The sequence below is a fragment of the Oreochromis niloticus genome, linkage group LG22, assembly GCF_001858045.2.
Source record: "Oreochromis niloticus isolate F11D_XX linkage group LG22, O_niloticus_UMD_NMBU, whole genome shotgun sequence".
Lineage (NCBI taxonomy): Eukaryota > Metazoa > Chordata > Actinopteri > Cichliformes > Cichlidae > Oreochromis > Oreochromis niloticus.
The window spans coordinates 23,239,284-23,266,696 of record NC_031985.2 but is presented as its reverse complement, the minus strand read 5'-3'; the positions used below and the strand labels follow the sequence as shown (position 1 = coordinate 23,266,696).

Below are 27,413 nucleotides of genomic sequence, written 5' to 3'. Positions count from 1 at the left end.
TTAGTGAAATAATTTATTCTAGCATTTTAACGTCTGTCTAGGAACGAGTGAAGGAAAGGCAGACATGTCAGTAGGTGTCTGTGGGCTGATGGTTTTTATCAGTGTGTGAAAAGTGTGTGGCATTTGGAGCTGCTGTGGAGTACGAGCTAATTTAATAACACGGCTGGCCATGTGCATTTTCTTATAAATCTAGATCTTTGGCAGGGGTTATCAGAACTGCTACATAGTATTTGATCTTTACACCATATGTTCTTGTTGTCACTATAAGGAAGACATCCTGTCATAAAAGATGAGATCACACTAAAATGAGAAAACCAAAGGGTCTTTATTATAATCAACATGCAGAATACAGAAGAAAAAAACATTTTCAGCTCACAGATGAGTATCTACCACACAAGCGTTTCTATCCTCCCAAAACTCTTTACAATGTAAGAAGGTTATTAAGAAATTATTACAATTATTCAGTTGTTCATTCCATTTAGCAAAATGTCAAACAAATCTGTAGAAAAGAACCCCAAACACCAAAGACAACCCCGAATCTTACACAAATGACAGAGATACTTTATTTCATAACTAGCAAGCAACTACTAGAAAAGGGGAATTAACAGGAGCTGAATTATGCATGCATTTATGCAGTACACAAACAGAAATGCTATCAATCCTATAAATAACATTTGCAATGCTAATTCTACGCATTTCGGGTTTTGCATCTCACATGTTAGGTTCTATGCTGACAGATAGTTTGGTCTATGCACTTGCTAGTTATCTAAATAAGGTAAGAGTGTCATTTTTTTCCCCAGTGAGCTAAGGTCTGCGTATGCATGCTGTTTCAGAAGACTGTTCTTATTTCTATAAATACCTTTTTTAATGTACAGTAGATAATACAGTAGTTAATTTCCCAGGTGATGCCACTGTGGCCAAACATGCAATAGTCATCAACAGAGTAGTTCAATTTGTATCACCAGAACGAGCTAATTCTCTGAGCTAGTCTACTGTATGTAGTATTGTTTTGTGTACATGTTTGTTTGTGTATGTGTGTGCTTGTGCTTTTGGACATGTATACGTTTTATACAGTACTTAAATGTAGATATAGGATTCATACATGTATATGTAATTGTATGTATGTGTGCACGCAGTCCATTGTCAGGGGCTGAAGGTTCTTGTGGACTCATAATCTGACATGCACTTGGGTTTAATTCCTTTCGCGTTGTAGTAATCTACCACCTGGTTAGGGACTTCTGCCAAAACACTCTTAGCAAGGGCAGCAGGGGAGGCCTGGAAAAACAAACAGAGACACAAGAGGAGACAGGTCACTAATACGCCAGTAACACCATGAATGCCTGAGTCGAGGATGCTGCTGAGCTTGATGCTGCCAAAGGTTTAGACCAGTGAGACTGATGAGACCAGACAAGCTCATCTGAAAACCTCAAAACATCCCTCCTCACCTTTCTGTTCCGTTACACCCTGGCCTGGTTTATATTTACTGCATCCATGCTGTAAAACGGCCTAAGAGACAAGTGCATCACATCCTGTACAAAAGCACTCAGTAGGCTGCAACAATATCAACTATGTACATTAGACCTTGCTAAGTACATCAGTGGAAAACAGTCCAGTTGTTCCGATGTTTTAATGTGATTTAATTACTTTTTTTTTTAATTTGGGTGGGCTCACAAAAGTCTGTGGCAACTTCCTGAGAAGCACTTTAAAAATATGAGTGGAAATACATTTTCAAACAAAGCCAAATTCACTTACTTGACATTATTAATCTAATGTGAGCTGTCAGGATGCCTGCTGTAAAAGTCATGAAAGTCAAACCATTCCGTGACTGTCATCATCTTATTTTCTCCAAATTCAAAGTGAAGATTAGATGGGATGTTAGGTTATACGAAGGGATTTGGTGAGTAGTTCATGTCAGTTATGGACAGTGCTTTTAAATCTCTATTTGACCTTTTTACTTACTACTCAACATATACACTCTTAATTCCACTTCACTAGGTACATTGTGCTAGTACTGGGTTGAAACCCCATTTTTCCTTCAGAATTGCCTTAATTCTTAATGGCATGGACTCAACAATGTGCTGAAAACATTCTTCACACATTTTGATCTGTATTGACATGATAGCACAATCAGGTACTGCAGATTTGTGGGTTATACATTCATGATACAAATATCCTGTTGCACCACATCCCAAAGGTGCTCTACTGGAGACCAGGCAGGCTTTGGTATTTAAATGGTGCACAGTCGGTATTAAGTGTGCCAGTAAAATATCCCACACACCATTACACTAGCCTTAACCAGTGATACAGTGCGGGAGGGATCTAGTCTTTCATGTTGTTTACAGCAAATTCTGACCCTACCATCTGAATGCTTCAGGAGAAATCAAGGCTCATTAGACCAGGCAACACTTCAACAGTCTTCTACTTACTAAATTTGGTGAGCCTATGTGAATTCTGCCATCAGTTTCCTGTTCTTAGCTAACAGGAGTAGCACCCGGTGCGGTCTTCTGCTACTGCAGCACATCTGCTTCATCATATTGTGCATTTAGATATGCTCCTCTGCAGTGTGAATTTCATCGTAGTTTCGTCAACAACTTTTTTTTTCTGATGAAACCAAGACAATAACTAAATAAAAAGTAATGCACAGCGACAAAAACCGTGATGAAATGTATTAACACTTTCGTCAATGAATAAAAACAAGATACAAATTTTCTGGAGAGATGAGATCCAATCAGAACTGATTAAGCTGTACAGAAAGATGGGAGGAGTTTGGAAGTGATCCAATCAGAAATAATCTCCCTGTGCAGTAAGATTAAACTCATACATTTACATCTGCTGCCGACAAACGGGTGGTACGGTGGGGCTCCCTCCCATGCTCCCCGTTTTTTATGAAAACATGAGAAAATACCCACAGTTGGGCAGAAGAAAAGAGTGGATATACGGCATTTAATGTCAAGGAAAATAAGACGCTTTGTAAACCGTGTGGAGCAACTTTCACAGTAAAAGCATGACAAACTTTTACACTTTATATTTTAGTCAATTGAATCCACTTTAGAGTTAGTCTACAATAATCTTATGATATTTAGTTGACTAAAACTAGACTAAGACTATAAGAAAAATAGACTAAATTATGACTAAAACTAAATGACTTAGTATTCAAAAGAATATGATTAAAACTAAATCAAAATGAACACCGTTCTTCTGCAGACCTGTTCTGTAACGAGTGCTTATTTAAGTTAAGTTCATCTCGGTTCAAAGCAATGTGGATGTTCTGAATATTTTCTCTTTTTCAGACTATTGTCTGTAAACCCTAGAGATGGCTGTGCAAGAAAATCCCAGTAGATGAGCAGTTTCCAAAATACTCAGACCAGCCCGTCTGGCACCAACAACCATGCCAGGTTCAAAGTCACCTTTTTCCCTCACATTCTGATGCTCAGTTTGAACTTCAGCAAGCTGTCTTGACCATGTTTACATGCGTAAATGCATTGGGTTGCTGCTATGTGATTGGCCGATTAGATATTCGTATTAACCAACAGTTAAATAGTTGTGTCTAATTAAGTGAATCCCTAAATAAATCCCTAAATTAAAAAGATTAAGAAGATGCTTAATAAAGAATGACAAGAGTAGATAGTTGATTAAGTCTTTTAAAAATGTGTAAAATCTAAAATAGTCGTGTATGTTACTGAAGAAAGAATGAAAAGAAATCCTTATCCTTTCTTCCAGCACATGTATTAACACACATTGTTACACACGAGCACACACACATACTGCCACAGCACTCACACTTCAGAATCCTCAAAGTCAGAGAGTCTGTCGTACTCCGTCTCACATAATTCCCCGAGACAATGCATCATCAAAGTGCTCCCACCCCAACCTCCTCACCCTTCCTCCTCCTCCTCTCATTTCCACCCTGCCTCATGCTCTCTCCTCTCTGCTCCTATCTACCTGTTATCCCCCACTCTGCCTGTCACCCAGCAGCTCCGTCCTGCTAATCCCCTCTGAAAAGAAACGACAGAGCAGAAAATCACCTCTCCACCTCTGTCACACACTCCCTCGCTCCCTTTTGTCTTTAGCTCCGGTCTCTTGCTGACCTCCTTCCAACACCAGCAGCACCACCGCCACCACCCATGGGCTGTCTCACATCCTCCACTCTTCATCACCCTTCCTTCTCCTCTCAGTATGTCTCTCTCTGTCTTCATACGCGTTCGTGCGGCATGTTCCTACTCCTTCCTTCCTTCTATTACTGCGTAATTGTTTAATTTCCTGACTTGTCATAGATCAAACTCACCATAACGAACCCAGCCAAACACATCTGGTCAAAGGCAGGCAAAATTAATGCCACGACAGAGACACACGAAGGCGGCGCGGACACAAACACGCACACACAAACACACAGAGAGGGCCGATAGCCAATAGTTGATGAGTTCTGACGAGCAAACCGAGCACATTACGCCCACGCGGTCACACTTTCAATCCCTCGAATACTGTAATCATATCCCCCACACACAAGCCAGAAATTCAGAGTAATAATAAAATCCCAACACCTAACACCGAAATTGGTGCTCACAAATATATACACAACGTTTGTGTTCTTCTGATTGTGTTTTTGTTTTGTTTAGTCTTAAATTACATTTTATTATTGTGCAATTTTGTTACTTGTCATACTTTACCTATCACATTTTTCTCAGTTTACACTTGCCTTTCCATATTATATTACATAAAATATAATGTAATATGAGAATTTTATATCCCCTCACTTATTTAAACCACATAAAGTGGGAGAGACGTCTGATTTTATTTGAAACTTAATGTTGCATTCTGCATGCTATTTGAGATTAATTGCCATTTACTGTATATTTGTTTTTGAGTCTCAAGTCTGTTTGGTCAGATCGAGCACAGCGATATAACAGAACTATGTTTGAATTCATTTTCATTGGAATGAAGTGGAAATGTTTATTAACTATAATTTATTCAGAAGGAGGCACAGCTGCTGAGGTTCTGAAGCTTGTCTTCATGTGGGGATAATTAGTGATCTCCCAAACAGTTTTTTTTTATTGCCCCAGTCATGATCCAAATCTTTTAGTATTAATGTGTCTTGAGACCAATTCAGTACTTATATCTACTTTAAAAACATGCATATGTGGGTCAGTGACGTGACATGCATATTTCTGTGTCCCGCTGCATCATAAATAAATAAATATATAAATATCATGAATATATATATAATAAAATTATTTATTCAGTCCATGATTTGCAGTTTATTCTTAATATTTTTAAAGAAAATTAATAGAATTTATAAGAATAAATTAAGAAAATGTATTAACTAAAATAAAATTAAGTGACATTTCTTTCTGTTTGTGACTGTTTTTAATCGAAACAATCCTGTGTTCGATGAAATGTGCCAGATTGTGTCACCCTGGGATTTGAGAACAATAAAACTGGATGGTCAAAACCGTTTTAATTCTCTCAACAGCAAACTTTTGGTAATTACACATGCTGAGTGGCACTGTGGCGTAGTGGTTAACACATTTACCTAACATGTGAACCCCTCCTTGTTTGACACCCAGAGGAGGTACAAATCCCTGGGAGGGTTAGGAAGAGAGGAAGGGCATCCAGTGTAAAAATGTGCCACATCAAATATGCGCATCCATCTGCTGTGGTGAGCCCTCGTAAGTAAGCGAGAAGTCAAAAGAAGATATTTATGTATTTGATTATTTCAACAGCTAAAAAGAAAATTCTGCCAGAATTTAAACAACATTTTTAAATCTTCTTAAAATACTTAATTTTGAGTTTTAGATAGCATATTATATATATTATATTATATATTATTTAAATGCACTGAAAATGTATTGAACCCTAGACTCCCTGGATGGGAGTCTAGGGGCTGTATTCGGTCATCGGGTGACAGGGGTGTACTTCCTGGACAGGTAGCACGGTCTGTTGCAGTGCAGTCAGAGACAAACAACCTACAACCAGTTTAGAATCACCAATTAGCCTAACCCCAGGCATGTCTTTGAACTGTGGGAGGAAGCCCATGCTGATGTGAGGAGAATGTCTACAATCCACACAGAAAGGCCCCAGGATTCCAGCCCAGGACCTTCTTGCTGTGAGGTGAGCGCTAAACCGCTAAACATCAACGTGCCACCACTGAAATGTGTTTAAACTAAAAAGCTTTTATAGAATAAACTGTTACAAGTCATTAATTTAATACTGCATGTGACATGACTGACTCGTATACCTCCCAATGTAAAAAACAAAAGCAAAAACAAAAAAAACATCAGTGCTTTAAATAGGCCCTCTTCAAAGCAACCGTTTTGACTTGAAATAGTAGGGATACACAGGTGTTACTAATCACATTAAGGCTCTGTGCCTTAATACCACAAAACTACCATTAATCTCATTAGTACTTCCCTGCTGTGTCTTTTTCTAAATGTCTGCTGTAAAATAGCCCTATCATAATTAAGATCTTTTAGACACGAGGCATAAAAGTGAATGGGATTTGCGGATAACTGAATGTTGGAGTAGTACAGCTGGATATCCAGCTGAGTGACAGTTATAGCCTTTTTAGTAGTGATCAAAACTTCTTCCCTCCATGTCAGTACCCTCCTTAAATTTCCAGTGCTTTAATGTTGCTAAGAAAGCTTTAAGGTGCTAAATCAGGGGCGTCAAACTCCAGTCCTCGAGGGTCGTTGTCCTCAAACTTTTACATGTGTCCCTGCTGCAACACACCTGAATAAAATTAGTAGTTCATTAGCAAGACTGCAGAACTTGACTGCATGCTGAGGTGGCAATTCAGCCATTTGATTCATGTTACATCAGCTCATGCGTGAATGAACATGGTGCAATAAAAATACTTTTAGCAGTACAATTTTCCAAACACTTACATTTACATACATGTATTTAAATCTACTTGACTAGGGTTGACTGCATGCCACCTCAGCATGGAGTCAAGTTGCCAATGACCTCCTAATTTTATTCAGGAGTGATGCAGCAGGGACACATGTAAAAGTTTCAGGACACCGGTCCTCGAGGACTGGAGTTTGACACCTGTGTGCTAAATTAACCAGTCAGAGCTTTTTGATCAAAAACCCTCCCAACCACCACCACTTACATGCTTGAAGTCCTTGAAAGGGACAAACTGGACGATGTCGCGGAGGACAGGCTCGCCCTTGGGCGAACGCAGAATCCCGTCATCGCCGTCCAGGATCTGCATGTCTGTGAAGTCTGCGTTGCCCACACCAACAATGATGACAGACATGGGCAGGTGAGAGGCATGCACGATGGCCTCTCGCGTGTCGGCCATGTCGGTGATGACGCCGTCCGTCAGGATTAGCAGGATGAAGTATTCCTGGTGGGACATAGGTAAAGGAGGCGGGGGTGGGGGAAGGAGGGGTATTTGTGGGTGGAAGGGGGAGAAATGAGGAATACATGTTCAATTAAATTTGTGTTTTAAAAATGGCTTCTTGTCAGGGGCTAATTTGAATAAAACTCATTTTAATCCACCAGAGAGCCAGAGAGAAGCAGTAAGCATTAAGTCAGAGAGGAATTTCTGCTCTACAATTTATGACCAGAATTAAATTAATATCAATCGCTCCAAGTTCTTTTCAATTCATCTTTTTTCTTTTTTGATTCATCCTTTAAGTCCTTTTTGTCTTTTTATTACTATTTGTCTTTTGCTTCTCTCCATGTGTGCCAGTGCAAACATCAACAGACACAATAACAAGACCAAATGAGTTTGTTTTTTTCTCCATCTTTCTCTTTCTCTCTCTCACCATGGCTTCTTTGGTGTGCATTTCCTCTGAGGCAGAGGAGGCCACTTTCTGAATGATTGGAGCGATGTTGGTGGGCCCGTACAGCTGGATCTTAGGGAGGCAATTTTGATAGGCCTCCACCACACCTTGGATCCCTGCAACACACACACACACACACGTGGGTTGTTTTTGCTGCCATTTTTCTGTTTATTGCCTGACCCTGGAGAGCCAAAAGTTCTCATACTTGCAAAAGCATCTGCTAAGATGAATCAGAGTCTGTGTATGTGACCGCACTGTGAGGTGACCGAGCATTTTGTGCAAAATATTCCCGAATTATCCTCACAAACACAGGACGACACGTGCACGCACACACACACACACACGCTGTCACGGCGGGAACATCAGCTATGTGGAGAGAGGAGCACAGAAGCCCATTTCACACATACAGATTAGTGTTGTTTTTCTCTGTGTCCGCGAGCCTGAAATACTTCCAGCAGCATAGTGACAAACCTCCCAGCTGCGTTTGCGTCCCTGTGTGTTCGAACGCATGCGTATATCTGTGCATATTTGTGAGGAGCAAAAACAGGGGAAAAAAATCACGGAAAAATATAAAGGGAGGAATATGGGACTGACAGCAAGGGAGATATGAGAGGCATGCAGGGGACTGCTTTGGTTGTGCATGCGAATGTTTGCGCGAGCCTGAGTAAGCAAAATAGTGTGTGTACGTCTCTGTGTCCGTGTTTGGGGAAGGAGAAGGGTGTGGGTAGCTCACCTGCACATTCAGGATTGTCCTCATCAAAGTTCACAGCAAAATCGTGTGAAACCTTCAGGCAGGGCAGAAAAGACAGGGCCTTTTTACTGCCACAACAAACCACTCACACTCAGCACGATGCATTCAGTCCAATTTACAGGTTGACAGATGTATTCTCCTTTCATGTTGATCAAAAGCAAGCTGTGCCTCCAAAAAGATCTCAAATCTAAATATAAATTCTCTAGACCCACCCCACCCACTCTGCCCTTTGCTTTTGCACACACGTGCATGCTCCCAAATGTCCTACCTTGAAGTCAGGGGGTATCAGAGCTCCAAATCCAAATGCAGGGAACATCTTATCACTGGAGAAAAAAAAAACCAGACATATTTCATTGAAAAAAAGAAATATAAGGGAAAGAGAGAAGGGTAAAAATAATGGACAAAAGCTTTGTGAGGTTCATAAAGCAAATGAAGAGGGGGTTTTTTTCATGCTGACTTTTGTGGAAGGATTTGATTCTCAGAGGGAAAATCCAGAGTGTGTCTGTGTTTGGATGCATGCCCTTGTGTCAGCATTAGGTGGAACGATGATTGATGGAGTGGATTCTACCTGTCATAGTCTTGGCATATCTCTCCTACAGCCACCAGCGCTTTGAGGTACTCATTGGGCTGGTAGGGGTGGATGTAGTGGAGGGAGCAGCTGTTTCTGGGATCTCCATTGGATGCTGTAAAATCTATCGCCACCTGAGATGGAAACACGCACGCTCACACAGCATGGGCGGACACAAACAGGCACATTAATGTAAACATTAAAGAGATTACATGTGAGGGGACTTACTGTGAACTGAATCTGGCAGCCTCCCATGATGTAATCCAGGAAGGAATACATTTTAATAATCTGTCAGGAAAAAATGAACCCATAATATTATTGATTTACTAATTTACTAATACTATTTATTTACTTTTCTAGTAATTTCTCCATTGGATTTACCCATTTTTATTAATTCATTTATTTATTTTCCATTTTTTTCCACCCATTTTCCAGTTATTTCTTTTGTTTGTTTGTTTTTTTTTAATTATATTTAACAAGAAGCTTCTTATTAAAAGTATGTAATGGGCTCTTTTCCTATATTGGTGAACTGACAGCCTGATTATGACAGAAAGTGCTACCTACAGTCAGGTGATCACTACAGAAATTAGCTGGACATAATGCAGTCAGTGCTGTTAAATGGGAAAATAATAAAAAAATAAACAAATACATTTTATATACAAATATAGCAATTTCTCTGACATTTGTCTGTATAGTTACAGTACTGTGCAAAAGTCTGGAGCCACCCGTCAGTCATAGCCAGACTTTCTTATGTGTTTCTCTCACACTTCTCCAGGCTTTTCAAAGAGGCATTAACAGTATCTGCATATGAACAGTATCTAAAATTACTGTCTTTAAAAAGTATGAAAAAATCCGGCAAAGACCTGACCCAGGACCCAAGAAATGCATCTGGCCCTGTAGTTGATCCATCCAATGTTCACTTAGACCTCACCAGAAATGGTCTAAGTGGAAGGATCACTGCCAAGAAGCCAATCTTAAGGAAGCGAAATAGGGTGAAAAGGCTGAGGTGTGCCAAATTACAAAAGAAGTAGATTGAAAATCAGTGGCAACAGGTTCAAGTGATGAATTCAAATTGTAAGGTTTTAGTTCAAGTAATCAGGCCAGGTGAGAGGTACAACAGTGAGTGTTTACAACCCTCTGTAAAACATGGAGGAGGCTCTGTCATGGCACTACATTCAGCCAGTGGCATCGAGAATCAAAATTCAAGGAATTATGAACACAGAAGAGTGCCATCAAAATATTTGATTGGTAACAGTTTTATTTTTCAGCATGACAATGATCCAAAACACACTGCTAATGCAGTAAAAGGATACCAGGATAGAAACACACAATAAAGCACCATCAGTCATGAACTGGCCTCCAGTGCCCGGACCTCAACATTACTGAAGCAGTGTGGGATCATCTTGACAGAGAACGGAATAAAAGGCAGTCAACATCCAAAGAAGAGCTTTGAAATGCCCTTCAAGAAGAAGAACAATGGCTATTTCTGAAGACTACTTAAAGAAATGACAGGAAAGCTTGTCTAAGAGAGTTCAGGCTTTGTTAAAGGAAAAAAAAAGATGGTCAAATATTGAATTGCACAAACTCTGTTTTTGCTTTATATGTGCATTTCCACGTATATTTGCAAATTTCAATAAAGTGCTGCACACTTTTCCCGTTTTCCTAGCAAAATAAAATGTATTTATAGTCGGAAACACAATGATAATAAGGTTTGTGCATTTATCATTCTCTGTTTAATATAATTGTAAAAAAATAGTGTAAAAAATAGTGTATTTAGGTCTATGAATATTAATAGGAAAAAAGTAGCAATTAGAAGGCACACCTTTTTTTCACTGTTATCTGATGCTTTAAAAGTCAAACAATTAATCCCCCAAACAGTCAGTTGAGATTTAAATTAATAAAGAAAATAACCATTTGTTACCCAAAAAAGAGGGAACGCAGACAGAAAAAGCTTTACCTCACCTTACAGTGGTTGAGAATGACAACGCCAGAGTTTCTGTAATTCTTCTTCTTCATCTGATATTTAGGGTTGATGCATTCCCATTGGATCTAGGCACACACATACACACAAGTTATGCAGATGGTATCAAGGGAGTGCAGAAGGAATTTGCTTGACTCGTTATGTATTTGCTACATAATGATGCGAAGCTATTACAAAGGAGCTCTGCTTTTATTTAAATGAGGATTATTTAGGATATGTGAATAAAAGTGACAGAGATGCAAATGGGATCACAGTGCATAAATGAATTTATGGCCCTGAGTCAGTGAGTAAACATTACTTGTTTTGTTCCTCTCGTGTGAGCGTGTGCAGGAGCTTGAGCGTGCATTTTCTCACCTGTTTGCCCTCCTGCTCTACCCTCATCTCCTTAAACGTGGTATGAAACTCTCCGATGAAGTCATGTTTTCCATTGGAGTCCCAGTCCCAAACTGTGCACTGGAAGAGACACACACATGTTCACTCATTTAGAGCACAGCTGCAACACCGTTACCTAAACGAACACACACAGGCACTCGCAGGCATGCAGGGAAATGCCATGCTGAATGATTGATAAGGCGGTGTTGGTGGGGGGGCAACAGAGCGGTGAAATATTAATCTGAGGATGCTGAGAGGTACGCGGCTTAAGCTTGTGTGTGTGTTTTTCGACATAATAGTTTGACTCGCTCTTAGAAGCTAGTAAGCAAGACAAATTTCCTCAATCAAGTGAGGGTCAGCAGGGCAAAGCTAAGCACATCATAAAGACACAGTCCTTTCATTTGAAAGGATGGCACAAGACTCTCATATGTAGGCTGTCCTGCAAAGTCACTACAATCAATGATATTCAAAAAGGTTTGTCAATAGAGACACATGTTAACACGGACTGAAAAAACTCGGGTCTTTTGTGAAGCTCTAATGCCTGTGAATGAGTCCTTCAGCGGTGCAGTTTTGTATTGTAACCTCCTTGCATGAGGTCACCCCAGCAACCAGCGATCAGAAGCAATCCAGCAATGCTTGATTAAAAACAATGACTCGCTGTAATCCCCTAATTTCCTGTCTCCCACTTAAGCTGTTCAGAGCCCGCACCTAAAGCGTGCGTGCATGTTTGTGTGTGATCGTTTGCGGACCGCATGCATGTTTGTGTTTGCGAAAGTAATTTGTGTGCACGAGGAAGCGAGCGCTCGCTTTTGCAGCCTTGCTTCCACTTCAAACTGCTGAGAGCTGTGCTAGAGAGTAATGAAAAAATTAAGAAGCTCTGTTCCATTCACTGAATACTAACTGTTTGACAAAGAGAGAGAGAGAGACCCGCGAAAGGACAGAAAAAAAGTAAAGAGGTGGAGAAATGGGCTCCTTGCCGATTTCAAGTACAAAGGAAGAGACGGCGAGACACTGCAGAGGAGGGTTATGCATTTATGCATTGGTCAGTTAAGAGTCTGGTGAAAAGAAAGCACTTGTCTGAATAGAAATCTCTGCCCTGCCATTTCTCACTAAAGCTCTGACTGTTCGAAACAGGTAGCCCTGGAAACCATAGCCGACGGCGTGCGTGCGCGTGCGAGCCCTTTCTCCCGCTGTCAGGAGCCACGCAGAGTTAAGATACCTCTGAATATTTAATGAACAATCTCATGTTTATTCATGCCAAAGAATAACTGTTCGCTGCGAACGTGGCGGCCACTGCTTCCAAAAAGGCGAAGAGATCTCCTCTGACAAGTAAAGGCGAGAGTTTAAGATAACCACTGAGCTCTTTAACGCCCGTCTGACTTTTTAAATAACACAATGATATCATAAAAACGTCTGACCTGAACTTAACTCCTGGAACTGAAAAGAGAAAGGGACAAAGGCTTTTTGTACGTGCCGCTGTCCTTTGCATTAATGTCATGTTTTGTACGTAGGTGAAAAAGGGTAAAACTACCTTATTTATTGTCATTTTAAGTTTTTGTCTGCATTTATTGTATGAACGGCATTTCTTTTTTTATGTTTTAAATAAATAAAATGGGGGATGGTGATGATGCTGTGCGAGCACTCGGGTGCTGCTTGGCTTCGGCCCTCTTAACGAGCCTTGCATTTCACTGGAGGAACTTAAATAGTTGCGTGGCCACTATGATTGTTGCAGAAAAAATATTCCCAGACTCACCTTAAGCTCCCTGTCGTGGTCTCCACTGCAGAGTGTGTTTAAGGAAACTTTGAAGGATTTCCAAACTGGGCTCAGGTTGTTCATGACCGTCTGTGCACAATAAATACAAAGACAATTCACGCTTGTTGTTTATTTCCAAACTAAAACAGCTGCCTACATCTCCACGGATGTGCGAGCGCAGTTACCTCGGTTCTGTGCACAAGCGACTCGGTGCCATCATCATTTATTCTAAAAATCTCCAGGAAAGGGTCTGACTTGCTGAAGAAATCCTTCAGAGAGAAAACATGCATGTGAGGCATTCCCTCAGAACTCCCTTTGATCACCATAAATCATTCGAACACTAACAGAATCATTATTTCGCCCCCTTTAAACCCCCTTTCTTCTTTGTTTCTTCCACCTATCCCTTTCCTGTCCTCTCCAATTTATCCACCACTCCCATGCTTTCTTCCATCTTTTCCCCAGGGCACTACTTGTTTGGATTAGTCATCCATGTCCGTGTGTGTGTGTGTGTATGTGTGTGTATGTGCGCACATGTGCCGGCTGGAAAATTAATATAGTTATCGGTGTGTGTGGTTGGGGTGGTGAGATAAAAGAGGGTTATTGGGAAAAGGGGTGCCCACCTATCTCAGCAGGCCTCCTTTAATACCAGCTTGTACAAGTGTGTATTGTGCGAGTTTCTTCATAATCAAGTCCCACAGCTCTGCCCACATACTTCTCCAAGCACACACACACACGAACACACCAACCAGGCAGCATGCACACACAGACCCACATCTTCAGTATTAATTACCCTCATATCTTAAGGAAAACCTCAACATTTCAGAGTATTTTTGAAAGTGCACAAACCTTATCGTCCAGCTTACGCGCACTGAATGAGAGTTCAACGTAATCGTCATTTCCAGACAATTCCTCAGCTGTCACCTATACAGCGGGGCAGAGAGTGAGGGTGGAGAGGGAAGGTTGGGAGGCAAAAGGAGACAGAGAGAGATCGACACGGAGATGTAAGAAGGAGGTGAGAGAAAATGAGATGGAAATGAGCTACAGCACAGATTGAACAGGCAACATCATCAAATTAATTATCTTCAGGGTGTCTGAGTGCACAGAGGTGGTATGTGTGTGCGTGTCTATGTGTGTGTGTGTGATTTCTGCATGTGTAGGAGTGTTTAACGTGGTTTGGTTGACTTTGGACCTCGTGCCATACCATACCGTGATAGAAGACTTTCCAGCAGTGTTTCCCTGTTTGAGAAGAGCTTTAGTCAGTTTCCTCTGTGAAACAATCTGAAACAAAAAGAAAGGAAAAAATCACCTCAGATGTTCCAGCCTCCGTCTGTCTGGAGAATACAAGTCAAATATTCGCTCTACTTCTGACTTGAGTCTCTAAAAGCTGCTGAAACATCTGACTTTTTAGCTGGCTGGCATTTATATTCTGCCTTTCCACTCGCTTTACACTATAACCCACATTTTCCAATTTTCACACACACCCATACAGTTTGATTTATTACACATACGCACTCAGATGCCAATGAATGTACCAGGGGCAATTTGGGACGCATCCACATGGGGACTGGAGGAGCTGAGGATCAAGCCAGCAAGCTTCTGATTATTGGATGACTTTCTCTACCTCCTGAACCACAGCTGCCCCATTTGGCACTAATATTAATAAACTGTCAATGCATTGTACATTAACTATTTTATTTTGTTCATAGGGTTCACAAGGTTGTGCCACCATGTTGCTCCCCTTAAACCATAGTTATCAACTTAATCTGGCTATTTCTTATAAATCTAGCCCTAAAACATAACCTCACTGCTCAGGATCTCAGAGCATTTAAGAACGGGAGCAAAGTGACATCGAGCAAACCTCCAGGGTGTCGGGATGATTCAAAACAGAACCAACATCTGGTGCAATAAATTAATATCTTTAAAAAATTAAAAGAAGTAACAAGATGAAAACATGAAACTATGGTAATATGAATAGTATTCATGATTAAAATATTAAAAGGTGGCAACAGACATACTGTGGACCTGGGGTGACTGACTTTGCCAGCCAGTTCTGGAGCCTCCTGGGTGATGCTCTGTCGCCGCTTCACTGCAAGTGGCAGTGATTGCTGCTTGCACTCTCCCCGACCAATTTATCCTTATTGTTATTTGCTGTGGTGAAGATGGCGATGATGGTGGTCGTAATACCAGCAGAAAATCTTATAGTAGTGTTATTTTGTCAAGGACTTTCAAAGGTACCACAATTTCTCCCTTTTTCTACTTCAGCTGCACTTCATAGTCTCTTTCATAGCCTGACAACGTGCTACACAGGCAGCCAAGTGCATGCACACTCACGATGATGTGTCAAACACAGCAACCGACTAACACACAGCCCCTTCCTGCTGCAGCTAAGGCATTTGTACACATACATGCACGCGCATTAGAAAATATCTACATCCCCAACTTAGAATTTCCTTTGTATCAAGAAAGCTTATCGTGTGTTCCCAGTGCGAGTAGACCAAGTAGTCTGTCTGTGTTGCTGACAAAGAAGGTTCACATAGATCCTGGCAGATCCTATCTCCATGTCAGGGATAACAGATGATTATAAGTAATCACTGACGTGACCAATCTGGTGCCGGCATGAAGCTGTTAATAAACTCAGAGGGAAGACTGCTTCGCAGCTGGAAACAACAAACAAAACTTCAGCTCATGTTTTTGTCAAACCCCAGAACCCCAGACTTCCTCTGAATTGTTGATAAAAAAGTAAATTATATTTTAGGCATGCAGGTGAGTACTGCACCTAATATAATAGGCGCTGCACTTACATCAAATACCCTGATGCACGAATACACACAGGCACTGTTGTAGATATTAATGGAGGTGCAGTGTGTATAGACGTATAGACCGGTATGACATATAATGCATTAAATCAGGTGGACAACCTACTGCAATCACACTGTCACTGCATGCTAATGCCACAACTAAAGAAACCATCCACGCCTGTGTGACACCTACACTGCATTCATGTGCAATGCCGGTGTGTCCAGGGAAAATTATTGGCATGCACTCAGATGTTTGGTCTTATCCTTAGACACCATTACCTGGCACTACTGAGGCATTTAATAATTAGAATCTCATTCATTGTCCTTATTTATTCATTGCTTCCGTTTCCCTACAACGTGCTGTCAGGGTTGCTTTTTTTGTTTTGTTTTGTTTTTTGCTCTGCCAATAAAGCAGAAAAAAACAACATTGATTGTAACAGAATTAAGTCTTACAGCAGGTATAAGTGCTTACATGCAACATGTCAATATCTGTTACAATATTACTGATGCAATGCATCTGCAACAAGCGCTTGCTCTAGCAACTATTCAGGGCTTCTATCGTACACAGAAAAAGGAAAATGATCACACTATTGCTACAAATGATATGATGTAAGATAAACATAACCTGTATTTTTTCAAATACAGTTATTAACAGAGTTATAATATGATTATATAAACAATAGCTTCCAAACAACCTCTCTAAGAAGCTTTCACACCCTTAAGTCAGTGTTATACATCATCCAGCTCTATGCTGTCTCTGATGAGTAGTAAAAAGTAAACACTTCCTTTAACTGCAGACCTGACATTAAAGATAAGGGAAACACTGGGCTGTTCATCCTATTTCCTTTCATTCAATATTACATTAGATAGCAATTCCCTCAAATGCACTTATTCAAATTGTTAATGAGTAGTAGTGCAATAACAATTTTCTTTTAAATGCTCTTGGATATTGAGTGAAGAATGCAAATAAACCAAATCTTTAAATATTGATTACAACTTCTTCATTAAAAGAGGCACAAACCCATTAAGTGAATAACAAGGCTATATAGTTTAGCACAAGCACATATAAAGGCTTTGAAAACAGTTCAGGCACCCTCAGGGCTTTTTATCAGAAGCACTCATGGACAGAGAAAGCATGTTAATGCAGACACTGCATCAACTGAACTCAGGCTGAAAGCTGACATCCTTCCACAACTGAAGTTGTTTTTTAGTCATTGAAACCTAATACTGTGTAGGTCTCCCTCGTGTGGCATGCATACAGCACCTCTAAGGATGGCCTGCGGCATCTGGCGCCAAAATGCAGGCAGGGTATCTCTAGCGCCATGCAGGTTGTGTGCTGAGTTTGACCTCCATATATATCCCATGGTTGCCCGATTGGATTGGGATCTGGGGAGTTTTGGATGCCAGGTCAATGTCTAAGGCTCTTTGTTTCGTTCCTTTAACCGTTTCTAAGCAGGTTTTGTGGTGCGTTTGGGGCAATTATCCTTCTGGGGGGAAGAAGTGCTGCTGACACTGTGGGCGTCCTTGGTCTAAAATAATAATCTTATTTAGTTACACTCACATAAATGCCAAGGCCTGAGGTTTCTTGAGAAAAAAATAGCCTTGTTACGATATCATCAGTATTATTTACTTCACCTGCTGGTGGTTTTAACAGAGTAGCTGACTGAGCATACTCAAGTAGACGATTCTTATCCGAGGAAGATTTGTATGCTTTTCACTGCACCTACTGTTTGCGATGCACACGGTAAATCCAGTTCGGAGGTTACGAGCGCATTTCTGTCATGCTTTCACCTCACATCACACACATTTCTGATTGTTTCTGAACTCCTCTCACATTCACTGACCTACCTCACACTCTCTAATTTTCATTTAATTTAAGCTTGACTTATAGGAGCTATGTGTTATTTTTGTTTAACTTCCATCTGGGTGAGAGTAGGAATAACAGTTTGTAAAGTATTGTGACTGTTTCACTTATGTTTGCACTCATCAGTCACACCTCTTTTCCCAATCGACCTGCTTGCTTCATGCATGCTCTCCCTTTAGAGTGCACAATCCAATCAAGACGCTCACTGACCTGTCCTAAGGTACACTCCATGGCTCCCAAGAAGTCAGCATCACGGAGGCCATTGTTGCCGGAGCTGATGTCGTGAAGTTCAAAGCGGAGCCTCTGGACCTCCTCAAAGTAATAATCCACCAAGAAAATCTTGGAGAAAACCGGGCCGCTGCTGCTGCGGATGACCTCTGTGCGGTCCACCTGCAAACACACGCAAACAGCTTCACAACACTACGTTTAAAGCATCTGTGGCACCTAATAGAACAAAGCTTAAAGTAGAGAAAGCAACAGTTTTACTTCTGGTGGTTCCAAATTTCTTAAAAACAGAAAACTTGGTATTTCCGTTTGTTTCAGAAACATCATCATGGACTGCAATCATTCCTGTAAAAATCACTGGAGCCCACCAGAGTGATTATTGTGAAAATCACACAGATGCTTGGCAAATGTTTGCCACAGCAAGAACCCAGAGGGCTACATAAATTATAAAAGAGCTGGTAAATAGAAAAAGAAAGAAAAAATAGAAAAATACTTCCCCTGTTAAAAAAAAATCAATTATTTATCATTTTATTAGGTCATCATTATCTATCACGATAAACAATAAATAGCAACTCTGTAAGCACTATTTACTGATTTTTATATTTGTTGTACCCCTTTTTACAGATTATATAAGTACTTGTTTATTCAAACAGCAGAATCTGAATTGATGAACTCTTCGTAACCTTTAGCAATATCACTGAGATCTTTTATGTGCGTTGGTGAAAAAAGAAAACCAATATCAAGACGTTCGGCAAAACCTGATTATTCTTCTTCACGTGGACACTGGATTCAAGCTTTCACGAAATTTCATTAAAGAACATCATTTATGGTTCTTCTGAAAAAGCAGTTTCATAACACTGTGCTTTTTACTACAGGCAGTCTGACTTTAAATGGATTTTTTATGCTCTTTCCAAAGTGAACTAAAGTATGAAAATTGTACATCAGAAACACTGCCGCTGAGCATTGATTGCGAACCTCAACAGACTTTTCAGAATTGCGGCAATAACCACAAATAGCCATTACCACATTGTTTACACTTATCAACTTGAGAACTGCGGCTATTGATTTTTCGTGATGACTAAAAATCACCCGAGCTGTTTGATTACACAGAGATTTGACTGCAGCTGTAACATTGATCTCACATTTTCATCCCTCTGACTGCTCAAAGGATTAGGAAGCAAAAAGAAAAGTATGTTGCGATGTTGTCAACAAAACCTATCTAACACTAGCAGCAATGACTGGCTCCCTTTTATGGCTGATAACCCTCTGGCACGCGAACGCACGCAAACACAGACAAAAGTGAAGAGCGCACCAGCAGGCTCGACAGACACACAAATGCTGGCCTTTTCCTGATGCTTTTCTCAATATGCTGGCAACTCATTAAAGCATCGAGAGACATGAATACATAAACACACAAACACACACTCACCCAGTGGCCTAAACACGCTCTCTCGCAACAATTATCCAATTAAGACACTCTGGATCTGATGGGCAGTGATAACACTGGCCCATTCCCACACTTCTGCAAAAGGGGCTTACTGTAACGCATACACTCACTCATGAAGACACAGACGCGCAGGCATGACACAAAAACGCAGCACTGTGCCGTACAAAAGCTTTTTGTGGCGTCTCCAAAGGAGGAATAATGATGCACTACTTTCAGAGCACTCAATCTTGGAAAAGGAAAGTGGTGTATATGTGTGTGTGTGTGTGTGTGGGAGTGCAGCTTCCGTGTCGCTGACAGTTTGTGCAAACGAGTTCCACGTGTGAATTTACATACGTAAACGTACATCTGCTGAGTGGGACAGTGTAGCACCAAATGTGGAAGGATCTGCACGGATGCGTGGGTGTGTGTAGCTACATATTTAAAATGAACACTGTTCGCTCCATATACTGTATGTCTGTCCATCCCAAAGGCAGAGGAAAGAAAACTAAAAATAACCAAAGATCCTCTTTTTTGCAACATCGCCCTGATTCCTCATCTCAACGCTGATGTCGCCGCTTGTGAGTCTTCAGCATGTCTTTGGCTTCAGTAGAAATGCTTTGTGTGTGAGTATGAGATGGCATTTGAAAGGCTTGAAAAGCATCTGAGTCGTGGAGGGGAAAAAAAAACACACTTTAAAGCATAAAGTTAAACAATCCTTCTTTTTCTTACTGTAAAAGAGACGAGCAAAACTGCCCATAATTTCAGGAACACGTAGTCCTTCAGGATGGCACATACGTGCATGCCAGTTTTCCTGCATTTCCCGGCACAATCTCAAGAGAGTGGAGGCGATAACAGGAGACAGACGATTGCACGAGGAGTGCTGAAAAGGGCTGTCCAGCTGCACAGTGCTGGGCTGTGAGCAGAAATTCGCCCCACCCTCAAGTAGTCTGTTTCTGACAGTTTGGCCAGAAACATCCACGAGTACCTGACTGGAGGTCATTTTGTAGGGCTCTGGCGGCGCTCCTCATGGTCCTCCGTGCACAAAGGTTAGATTTATGCCCTTGTACAGCTCTGGCCAGCTCTCCTCATGTAACAGCCTGTCTCCTGCTATCTCCTCCTCACTCTTGAGACTGTGCTGAGGGATGAACTTAAATGTGCCATCCTGGAGGAGATGGACTATAAAACTAGCTAAAAATCAGTCAGGAAGAATAACAAGGGAGCAATAGTCTGTGGCCACCTTCTGCTACATTTGGGGATGGTCTTCTTGTTGTGTCTCCAACAGGTGCAAACCTGTTGTCACTTTCATTTACACTGAAGCATGTAAAATGGTTTTAATGTTTTAATGGTTTATGTTTCCCAGAATTGTCTTGTACTTTAATAATAGAGAGTTCCATTAATTTTTTTTAGCAGTACACAAATAGTAGGCTATTTGTGCTACAGTTTGATCGAATTGTATGATTGTAAAACTACATGCAGAATCGTTTATTTAATTGGCAAGACTTGCTGAGACTTTTGGACAGTTTGCATGTTTTAATCTGTGCAGCTTTCTGTCAATGTTCATTTTTTCCGTTGCTGTCATCATAGTTTGCCTCATTTTTGTACACTTCAATCCAATCATATGTGTATAGGGCCGAATCACAGCAACAGTTGCCTCAAGGTGCTTTTATTTTGTAAGATAAAGACCCTACATTAATACAACATATGTTTCCTCTCACATTACATGTATTTTACAATGACTGTAAAACCTGTGCTCTTGTCATCTGCGTTCATTTTGTCAACAAGAAGTCAGTTATTCTCGGAAAAATAAAATTTTCTATCAGTGGCCCTTCAATGTCAAAATACGTGAAAATATTTTTAAAAATCAGGCAGTTAGGAAATGTGAAGGTGAGAAAAAGACACCTCTTAAGGCCACCGTCATCCTGACAAAATATCTAAACTTCTCACCGCCTTGCTTTCCACATTGTCAAAAGAACTTTTTTATTTTGGTAGCGATGACTCATTCACTGACACAAAAGCCTCATTTCGACACATGAATTAAAGGCTGTGGGTGAGTCACGGTGTCATGGTCCTCCAGTCCTCCTCTGCGTCTCCACTGTTTCTCCCCTTTGTTCTCTCTCTCTCTCTGTTTGTGTGCTTGCTCCTCTGTGTGTGAGTGTGTTTACCTGCCTTACAGGGGCGGGATCCTCCTGGATCATCTAGCAATCAGCTGTTTGCTATTTAAGCTGTGACCTGACAATCAGTCTTCGCCTGAGCGTTATAACGGCAGTAGTTTCCATGTGGCCTTGCTGTAAGTCTCTGTTTCACTTTACTTGCTGAAGCTTTAATGTGTCTCTTCTTAGGATGGCCTTGGATTCACGGAAACCTTCTTCCACTTGATTTTTTTGATTGGACTTTTGAACTGAGCACTTCAAACAGACTTTGTATGTAACATTAGCTGCACCAACACTGGAAATAAACTCAATGAACTTTCATTCCAGAGTCCTACGTTTGAGTCCGGCCAGACAAACCATGACATACGCCTTTTAAAGGTTAATTACGTTGCTCCATGTATGAGCTGTTTTGGGAAATGCTGCAAAAAATGTGCTTTAAGATTATACTTTCAATTCCTAGATGACAGAAATATTTGGATAGATAAATAAACTCTTTAACCCAGCCGACAATAGTCATGCTTTCTGGTGACCTCTTTGACGATTAACATCCATAATTTATAAGAACCAAACATAACTCTCAGTTTAGTAGGAGGAAGGTTAGCGACACAATCACAGCTCTGCATGATAGCTCGGGTCCTTGATTACACGCAATCATTTAGTCAAACATGAATTCAATTACATGCTTGAGTAATTTCAAGTGCAGAAATTCATAAGGAATTGTTTGCCACAGAACCCGAAAAGATGATGAATGCACTTGAGCCCCACAGTCACACACATCAGGTCATGGGCAAAGTGTGTAGAGTGTGACACGGCTTTTACTGAAAATGAAAAATGTGTCAAGTGTGTATTAGAAGCAAAAGAAAATATTACAGAGACCAAAGTTAAAGTATTTGTGAAAGTGTTCAAAGCCCAAATATAGAGGTCACAATGTTATATTACTAGGTGAATAACATTGGGCTGTTCAATCATCTCTGTGGACCCCCACGACAAGAGTAAAAGGAAAATGATCCACCAAAGCAATAGTTGAAATAGCAATCTAATTTATAACAGAACAACAATGAGATATGAAACTGCGCCTACGTACAGACTCGTACAGACTCTCGGACACCTGCAGCTCTTATCAGAGTGTCTTACCCTGGGTAGAATCAGCATCACGAGAGAGGACACTTCAGAATAATAAACACTCCACAGATGGCTCCGCCTGACCATTAAACCTCTATTTTCTGGCTATCAAACATTTACACGGCGCACCTCTCACCCCTCCTCCCACCCAATTACTGTACCTCAAACCACTGGCCGTGTGACTGCATCTTCAGCACCACACACGGGTCAGGTTTGGAAAGGGCGTCACGATCCGAGATCCCCCGGCAGGCCACTCTCAGCTCCACTTTGGTCAGGCACGGAGAGCTGATGAAGCCCAGCGTGGCCTCTGCAGACTCATAGATGTTACTCATGCTGAACGCGCAATCACACACTGAAATGAAAGAGAAAGAGAAGAAAAGATGGGGTTGATTTGTACTTTGTAACTAGATAGATAGATAGATAGATAGATAGATAGATAGATAGATAGATAGATAGATAGATAGATAGATAGATAGATAGATAGATAGATAGATAGATAGATAGATAGATAGATAGATAGATAGATAGATAGATAGATAGGAAAAAATCACATGCACTGCAGTACATTATCACTGTTGTTTTGCCTTGACATGAGCAGATGCAGTGGCCCTGACTAAGCAAACAGCTCTCAAACTGTTCAAGGTCAGGGACTCTAAACCTCTGAATTACAGGCAAGGTCCACAAATGCACATGTATTGTGTAGCATTAACACACATTTGCACGGCAGTCCATTTACAAATGTTAATGCAAATATACAATATAATGTATGTATGTATGTATGTATGCATAATGCTGAGGAACACAAGGAAGCACATGCATGCAAACAAACTGGTGTGCACGCTCACAGGAATACAGTGAGCTTTGCTGAGTAACCAGAATATATTGCCGGGTTTCTCCTCAGGTTTCCGCCGCGTGTATAATGTTCACATCCCTAAATAGAATATTGTCAAGTATCTAATTACTGTGACAAAGAGATTTTTTGAAAACTTTTTTTGCCATAGTCATGTGAAACGAACCATTCATAATGAATCACGTCTTATAGTTACACTCTGCAAGAATGTGACACATCATTACGACAAAAAAAGAAAGAAAAAAAATGCCCAAATATATCTGCCACCTTCCATTTAGTCAAGGTGAGTTATTCTATTCCAACACCAGCAATGATCAGAATAATATTTAACATGTTCAAAGGGATAACTCTATGCATCAATCAACCACCCACATGAGCGTTTTGTTTAAAGTTACTCTCAGGACTGTGTGGGTTCTGCAGACTCGATTTGCCACTCCTTATTAGTGTGTTGAACCTGTTTGAGGAATTACACCTTTAAAGTTCTTAAAGTAAAAGCTTGTAAAGTCAAAATTAGTAAGGCTTGATTTGGCATGTCACATATATCCACACTGGCATTTATGTGTCCTGTTTGACATGCACTTTCTTACTTTCTACATAAGATAATGCGGAAAAAGATGCGCGGGATAAGTGCTTTGACTCCATTGGTTGAAATGCCAATACTGTCTCTGGCACAAGAAGCAGAATAAACAGCTGTACTCAGTAGTTTATGAAATACACTGCTGGAAAGTTAATAAATGACAACCGTCTCATCTTTCAAATACACCTAACCTGCAGTACTGTATGTGTACTGGGATATGGTGGGCTTTACTCCCCTGCATTTCTTCACCCATTTCCACCATTTCCGAGTCTTTAAAGGAGTACTTCAACATATTGGGAACTAATTGCTTTCCTGTCAATAGTCTGATGAGAGGATCAATACCACTCTTTTAAGCTACAACCAGGGCAGGTCAACCTTGGCTTAGCAATGAAGCAATGAAGCTCCCATTATATCATCTTTGTTAAGCCCACACATTATATAGGGATATACAGTAGGAGGGCAACGTTTTATAGAAAGTGTTTCCAAAAATCTTGAATAATTCTTGATATACATATATACATATATATAACAGAATAGCAAGCATATTGAAAATGCAAAGCAGCAATATAAGCTCTTTATTCAAAGGTTACAGCAGCTGATGTTGGTTGTAAAGCTAACACTTATTTATAATAAGCTTTAGATTTATGAGTGTTATATTGGAAACACTGCATCACATGCATAATTAATCACATGAAAATGTATGGATCAGCTTCACAGCCTGTAATGTGCATAAAGCTTTAGGGTGAACCCTTGGGCAGCCTCGGTCCACTTAGTCCAAACTAAAGGATAACCACAGGTCTGATGCGGTAGATGATACAAACTGCATATTAATGGAGTGGTCTAGTAGTGTCGTCCTTGGGGAGTGAAGCTGTTGGAATTGGGTCTGACTCTGACCTGAATGTCTCTCTCTCTTTCCTTCGTTTCTTCCATAATTCATGTTCCATGTGTGTGGTGCTGATTATTTTTAGCTGAGCGCAGCGAATGGGGTGTATACAGACAAATGGACGGAGGAGAGAGCCAAAGGGCAGGTGTGTGACTTACAACAGACCCGTGAGTGAGTGACGTGTAGTTAGCTGTACATGTCCACGTGCACGGGCATACATTTGTGTATGTATAACGGCCTGATAATGTGTGTGTGTGTGTGTGTGTGTGTGTGTGTGTGTGTGTGTGTGTGTGCGTGCATGCGGGAGGGGGAAAGAGCAGATGTCTCTCTGTTCCGGTTGACAGCAGATGACACTGATAGTGAAGTGTGGATGTGGAAGACTTCTCCAGCAAGATCTACTGTATGAGGGCGGCGTGCAGAATCTGCCTCACTTGTCACATGCGTTGCACATATCCAGAGGTGACAGCAAATTTTCATATCACACTTCACCACAAGATCTTTCAGTGTGGCTTCGATGATTTGCCATCTTGTTTACAGCGATATTAAGGTAACACAGAGTGATACAAGTGTTTTTGTCAAGAGGGTTTATGTGTTACGGAGCCCACTTTTAATACAGTAATAATTTTTCATGTTTGTTCAAATAAAGAATTTGAAACTTGTTTCAAATATTTAACAGAAAGCACATGAGCAAAAATGACCTAACTTATAGCAGCCTTTTTCTGCATATACAGTAACATCGTTAGAGCTCGCGCCTTGATGACTCTTGACTCTGTGCATGTAGCCGCTCACCACAAATGCACATGTGTACAGTGACTGTGACTGATGTGGCATCAATGATTCAGTCACAGAAAGGTCCCTGACACTCAAGTGCTGTAATTGCTCCGTTACGTATCGATTATCAAGCAAAGGGAGTAACAGCCACTTCACAAGCAGCACAACCTAAAGAGGCATGTGGCATGTTATGCAACCAATTAAAGACCATCAGCCACTGGAGGTGAAGGGGACATTTTCAACTAAAAGCTGGCTGGGACTGGGAAAAGCTATAGTCTAGTGAAGATTTCTGGTGCTGCAAACTTGCAGTGTTATTAGAGCCGGCAGAGAAGGAGGATAGGGAGAGTGAGGAAGACAGAGGTTGTGAGAAGGGGGGAGGATTAGAGGGATGGAGTGAGGGAAATAACTATGGTGAGGCAGGCAAGTGAGAAAGAATGAAGCAGAGGGGAGAGAGGAAAATTGAGAGGGACCGGGGAATGAGATGGATCTCTTCCTCTCACAGAGGTTATCTTCTCTTATAGCACACCAGGAGAATACAATTAAAGCAGAGGCTTATAAGTGAAGCCTGCACCGTGGTTTCCACTATTTCAAAGAGAGAATACCCCAACTCCCTTTTTTTAGAATAACAATTGTGTTAAAAATTAATAGTATTTGTAGGTTTATTAGTTTCTCCCTGGGTTGTTTCATTCTTCAGAACAATTCATGCACCCACAAAGTCCCGCAAGCTGTTCATGTTCTCCTCTTTCTATAACATTAACACACGCATCGTATATGTCACTTGCAGGACAATACAGAAAAATATTCGGGGGCGGATATTTGTAACACACACCACCCGTGAGTGAGACATTAACCACCTGGGTGCTCCAGCAAAGAGAGAAAACTCACCTCACCGACCTGAAGAAAAGATCCGTGCGGAGCAGGAGAACTTCACCGCCGTTTACTTGACAATCACGAATACCTCACAGCCTCCGGACCCATCTCACTGTCTTTATCTATAATGTTCTCTCCCTCACACCACCTCTTTCTCTATCCCCCTACACTGCAGAGCTCGACCGGTTGGCCGCTGACAGTCAGCGCTGATTCCCAGTTCCCACAGTTCGAGCTCGGTAAGGAGGCGCTCCGTCCGCCTGGCTTTACTCTAGGTGAAAGATGGGGAGGAGGAGGACGGTGCGCCACTTAACAGGAGTTTGTAATCCGCTGGCTCCATCGGGGGCCACTGAGAGAGCGCCGTGCCCGGGGATCTGCGGCTTTCCACCGCAGTGTGTCGGCGCCATCTTACGGTTGCTGTGATGAACTGCCGCACTCGTGAACCGCATGCACGGTTCTCAGCTCTGATGCGCCTCGCTGGTTTTGTAATAGGCGGTGACCACACACCTGAGACCGCTTGGCAGTCGAAGGTTCACTCTGAGCCCAGCAGAGAGCCGTTCAATCTGCGTGAGGCCTATTTGGCTGCTAATATTCACATTTTATATTCAGGCCACTATTGCTTCTCCCTGCTGGGAATTGCACGCAGAAATCCTTACGATTACTTTAGC

At 41.2% G+C, this 27,413-nt stretch overlaps 1 protein-coding gene across 2 annotated transcripts; it reads right to left on the bottom strand.

The window, feature by feature from the left end:
* Nucleotides 1-306: 306 nt before the first annotated feature.
* On the bottom strand, nt 307-27,150 carry cpne4b (copine IVb). Of its 2 annotated transcripts, none has more exons than XM_003444030.5 (16): nt 26,773-27,150; nt 22,959-23,149; nt 18,085-18,264; nt 14,419-14,490; nt 14,059-14,133; nt 13,398-13,481; nt 13,213-13,302; nt 11,442-11,540; nt 11,069-11,155; nt 9,335-9,394; nt 9,107-9,240; nt 8,807-8,861; nt 8,521-8,572; nt 7,770-7,903; nt 7,109-7,345; nt 307-1,275 (listed from the first exon to the last, which is right to left on the bottom strand). In XM_003444030.5, the coding sequence occupies exons 2-16, from the start codon at nt 23,127-23,129 to the stop codon at nt 1,144-1,146; spliced, it is 1,662 nt and encodes a 553-aa protein (XP_003444078.1). In that variant the 5' UTR covers nt 23,130-23,149; nt 26,773-27,150; the 3' UTR covers nt 307-1,143. The 2 variants fall into 2 exon arrangements, with proteins under 2 accessions (XP_003444078.1, XP_005478705.1); XM_005478648.4 differs by having other exon boundaries at nt 26,764-27,146.
* Between the last annotated feature and the right edge of the window lie 263 nt (nt 27,151-27,413).

What these genes read in the sequence shown, in the direction of transcription:
- cpne4b (XM_003444030.5), bottom strand. Translation starts at nt 23,129, where the DNA reads ATGAGTAACATCTATGAGTCTGCAGAGGCCACGCTGGGCTTCATCAGC. An exon ending in TAGAGCAGGAGGGCAAACAG is followed by an intron (nt 11,156 to 11,441) that starts GTGAGAAAATGC and finishes GTGTGTGCCTAG; the next exon opens with ATCCAATGGGAATGCATCAA. An exon ending in TGATACCCCCTGACTTCAAG is followed by an intron (nt 8,573 to 8,806) that starts GTAGGACATTTG and finishes CCCTGCCTGAAG; the next exon opens with GTTTCACACGATTTTGCTGT.